Here is a 5,000-nt window from a genome sequence, read left to right as displayed (position 1 = left end):
CCTGATCATCAGAGATACCCGGCGTGAGACCCCCGGACGCCTGCAGGACCCTGAGTGCCTCCAGCTCTCCCTCACGTGCCGCCTGGATCGCTTTATGCAGCATCACGATGCTGAAGCTGGTGCAGTACAGTGAACACAGTGTGTGTCCAGCTCCGTTTACTCAATATTACACCACACCCCCTCCTGCCCTCCCTCATCCCTCCGTCCAGCCCTCTCTTTCACAAATAATGATACCTGAGCCTATGAAGGGCTGGAGACAGGAACAGCTTGTGGGCTGAACAGAAAGAGGAGAAGCATGATGATGACCTTAAGCAGCACCACATGATGGAACATTTCTACACTTCAGTATCTTCATCATCTCTCTTTCTCTACAAGAAATCCTGATGGCCAGAAATTCGGTCTCGAACCCGGATCGTGAACAGCTTCCTGTTGTATTCTAACCTCAACGAGCTGTCTCTAAACTCTGAGTCTTTTGATATAAAATCTAATTAAATACAAACCGACATTTTATCAGTGATTAACATTAAAATAAGAATTTAAATAGAATTAAAATAAATGATGTCTATCCTGATGTTCTCTGCACTCACAACCACAGTGCTTTTAGTTCCATTATTATGCTGATGATACCCAATTATACCCTGTATATCTCATCAAAACCAGATTAAGTATCTAAATTGCCAAAGGTTAACAGAGCTAAAGAGATAAAAGTTTGGACGAACTGTAATTTTCTGTTGTTAAACTCTGATACGGCCGAAATATTACCATTATATTAACTTCCACTTAGAGAGATGTACTGTAACTAGTAGCTCGACAGTGAAAGACCTGGGTGTTATACTGTATTTGTGTGTATTTGTGTGTACTGTGTGTATTTGTGTGTACTGTGTGTATTTGTGTGTACTGTGTGTATTTGTGTATATTGTGTGTATTTGTGTGTACTGTGTGTACTGTGTGTATTTGTGTGTACTGTGTGTATTTGTGTATATTGTGTGTATTTGTGTGTACTGTGTGTATTTGTGTGTATTTGTGTGTACTGTGTGTATTTGTGTGTATTTGTGTGCACTGTGTGTATTTGTGTATATTGTGTGTATTTGTGTGTACTGTGTGTATTGTGTGTATTTGTGTGTATTTGTGTGTACTGTGTGTATTTGTGTGTATTTGTGTGCACTGTGTGTATTTGTGTATATTGTGTGTATTTGTGTGTACTGTGTGTATTTGTGTGTATTTGTGTGTACTGTGTGTATTTGTGTGTACTCTGTGTATTTGTGTATATTGTGTGTATTTGTGTGTACTGTGTGTATTTGTGTGTATTTGTGTGTACTGTGTGTATTTGTGTGTACTGTGTGTATTTGTGTGTATTTGTGTGCACTGTGTGTATTTGTGTATATTGTGTGTACTGTGTGTATTTGTGTATATTGTGTGTATTTGTGTGTACTGTGTGTATTTGTGTGTACTGTGTGTATTTGTGTGTATTTGTGTGCACTGTGTGTATTTGTGTGTATTGTGTGTATTTGTGTGTATTGTGTGTATTTGTGTGTACTGTGTGTATTTGTGTATATTGTGTGTATTTGTGTGTACTGTGTGTATTTGTGTATATTGTGTGTATTTGTGTATATTGTGTGTATTTGTGTATATTGTGTGTATTTGTGTGTACTGTGTGTACTGTGTGTATTTGTGTGTGTATTGTGTGTATTTGTGTGTACTATGTGTATTTGTGTGTATTTGTGTATATTGTGTGTATTTGTGTGTATTGTGTGTATTTGTGTGTACTGTGTGTATTTGTGTGTATTTGTGTGTATTTGTGTATATTGTGTGTATTTGTGTGTATTGTGTGTATTTGTGTATATTGTGTGTACTGTGTGTATATTTGTGTGTACTGTGTGTATTTGTGTGTATTTGTGTGTATTTGTGTATATTGTGTGTATTTGTGTGTACTGTGTGTATTTGTGTGTACTGTGTGTATTTGTGTATATTGTGTGTATTTGTGTGTACTGTGTGTATTTGTGTGTACTGTGTGTATTTGTGTGTATTTGTGTGTATTTGTGTATATTGTGTGTATTTGTGTGTATTGTGTGTATTTGTGTATATTGTGTGTACTGTGTGTATATTTGTGTGTACTGTGTGTATTTGTGTATATTGTGTGTATTGTGTGTATTTGTGTGTATTTGTGTGTACTGTGTGTATTTGTGTGTATTTGTGTGTACTGTGTGTATTTGTGTGTATTTGTGTATATTGTGTGTATTTGTGTGTATTGTGGGTATTTGTGTGTACTGTGTGTATTTGTGTGTATTTGTGTGTACTGTGTGTATTTGTGTGTACTGTGTGTATTTGTGTATATTGTGGGTATTTGTGTATATTGTGTGTATTTGTGTGTATTTGTGTGTACTGTGTGTATTTGTGTGTATTTGTGTGTATTTGTGTATATTGTGTGTATTTGTGTGTATTGTGTGTATTTGTGTATATTGTGTGTACTGTGTGTATATTTGTGTGTACTGTGTGTATTTGTGTATATTGTGTGTATTGTGTGTATTTGTGTGTATTTGTGTGTACTGTGTGTATTTGTGTGTATTTGTGTGTACTGTGTGTATTTGTGTGTATTTGTGTATATTGTGTGTATTTGTGTGTATTGTGGGTATTTGTGTGTACTGTGTGTATTTGTGTGTATTTGTGTGTACTGTGTGTATTTGTGTGTACTGTGTGTATTTGTGTATATTGTGTGTATTTGTGTGTACTGTGTGTATTTGTGTATATTGTGGGTATTTGTGTGTACTGTGTGTATTTGTGTGTATTTGTGTATATTGTGTGTATTTGTGTGTACTGTGTGTATTTGTGTGTACTGTGTGTATTTGTGTATATTGTGTGTATTTGTGTGTACTGTGTGTATTTGTGTGTATTTGTGTGTATTTGTGTATATTGTGTGTATTTGTGTGTATTGTGTGTATTTGTGTATATTGTGTGTACTGTGTGTATATTTGTGTGTACTGTGTGTATTTGTGTATATTGTGTGTACTGTGTGTATTTGTGTATATTGTGTGTACTGTGTGTATTTGTGTATATTGTGTGTACTGTGTGTATATTTGTGTGTACTGTGTGTATTTGTGTATATTGTGTGTATTTGTGTGTATTTGTGTGTATTTGTGTGTATTTGTGTGTACTGTGTGTATTTGTGTGTATGTGTGTGTATTTGTGTATATTGTGTGTATTTGTGTGTATTGTGTGTATTTGTGTGTACTGTGTGTATTTGTGTATATTGTGTGTATTTGTGTGTATTTGTGTGTACTGTGTGTATTTGTGTGTATTTGTGTGTACTGTGTGTATTTGTGTGTATTTGTGTGTATTTGTGTGTACTGTGTGTATTTGTGTGTACTGTGTGTATTTGTGTGTATTGTGTGTATTTGTGTGTACTGTGTGTATTTGTGTGTATTTGTGTGTACTGTGTGTATTTGTGTGTACTGTGTGTATTGTGTGTACTATGTGTATTTGTGTATATTGTGTGTATTTGAGTATATTGTGTGTATTTGTGTGTACTATGTGTATTGTGTGTATTTGTGTGTATTTGTGTGTATTTGTGTGTACTGTGTGTACTATGTGTATTGTGTGTATTTGTGTATATTGTGTGTACTATGTGTATTGTGTGTATTTGACCTGGGTGTTACATTAGACAGTAACTTGTCTTTAAAATCATATCATATTACAAACACAACCTTCTTCCACCTTAGAAACATTGCCAAGCTGAGAAACATCCTGTCTGTATCTGATGCTGAGAAGCTACTTCCTGCCTTCATGACCTCTAGACTGGACTATTGTAATGCATTACTAGGTGGTTGTCCTGCATCTTTAATAAATAGGTTACAGTTAGTCCAAAATGCAGCTGCCAGAGTTCTCACTAGGACAAGAAAGTATGACCATATAACCCCAATTTTATCATCTCTACACTGGCTACCTGTTAGGTATAGAATTGACTACAAACTGCTGCTACTTACGTACAAGGCTCTTAATGGTTTAGCTCCCATGTATCTAACTAGTCTTCTAACACGTTACAATCCTTCATGCTCTCTGAGATCACAAAACTCAGGACTTCTGCTAGTTCCCAGAATATCCAAGTCTACTAAAGGTGGTAGAGCGTTTTCTTATTTAGCTCCCAAGCTTTGGAATAGTCTTCCTGATAGTGTTCGGGACTTAGACATATCTCTTTATCCAGACACAAACACATAATACATCCTAAAACCATGTGCTCCAGTAGATACACATCTACATATTATCTATTTCAGGTTAATATTATGCACAGTAGCTACGCTAATTCCTCTCCGATTGCTTCCCTTTTTTTAAAAACCTCCTCATCAATACATTATCTGACTGTAGAAAGGACATTATTCATAATAACACTCTCTGGTGTTTATAACAGTTTATAATCACACCCTCCAGTGTCACCCAAATGAGGATGAGGTTCACTTTGAGTCTGGTTCCTCTCAAGGTTTCTTCCTCTTCTATCTAAGGTTTTTATCAGCACAGTCGCCTCAGGCTTGTTCATTAGGGATAAATACAAACACATTTAAACAGAAGTCTAATATTAATCTTGAAATTTTGTATAAATCTTTGTTTAATGTTAAATTAAATCTTTTGTACTTTTTGTAATATTTTTCTGTTCTGTAAAGCTGCTTTGAGACAAGTCCAATGTTAAAAGCGCTATACAAATAAATTTCAATTGAATTGAATTGAATCTGAGGCGGGGGGCATGGTGGCTTAGTGGTTAGCACGTTTGCCTCACACCTCCAGGGTTGGGGGTTCGATTCCCGCCTCCACCTTGTGTGTGTGGAGTTTGCATGTTCTCCCCGTGCCTCGGGGGTTTCCTCCGGGTACTCCGGTTTCCTCCCCCGGTCCAAAGACATGCATGGTAGGTTGATTGGCATCTCTGGAAAATTGTCCGTAGTGTGCGAGTGTGTGAGTGAATGAGAGTGTGTGTGTGCCCTGTGATGGGTTGGCACTCCGTCCAGGGTGTATCC

At 36.5% G+C, this 5,000-nt stretch overlaps 2 protein-coding genes across 2 annotated transcripts in view; one reads left to right on the top strand and one right to left on the bottom strand.

Annotated features, from left to right (window-relative positions):
• Window positions 1-521, bottom strand: part of espnlb (espin like b) — a 17,334-nt gene extending 16,813 nt beyond the window's left edge. The window contains exon 1 of the mRNA XM_027150726.2: window positions 1-521. This exon is cut by the window's left edge and continues 188 nt beyond it. Within this exon, the coding sequence (XP_027006527.2) occupies window positions 1-103 (103 nt within the window). The 5' untranslated portion in view covers window positions 104-521.
• LOC113645130 (tripartite motif-containing protein 16-like) overlaps window positions 1-5,000 on the top strand; it is a 664,889-nt gene that overhangs the window by 319,281 nt on the left and 340,608 nt on the right. The window lies entirely within an intron of this gene.

This window comes from Tachysurus fulvidraco, chromosome 11, assembly GCF_022655615.1.
Source record: "Tachysurus fulvidraco isolate hzauxx_2018 chromosome 11, HZAU_PFXX_2.0, whole genome shotgun sequence".
NCBI classification, from domain to species: Eukaryota; Metazoa; Chordata; class Actinopteri; order Siluriformes; family Bagridae; genus Tachysurus; species Tachysurus fulvidraco.
Note: the sequence above shows the minus strand (reverse complement) of the source record. Positions and strands in the feature narration are given on the sequence as shown.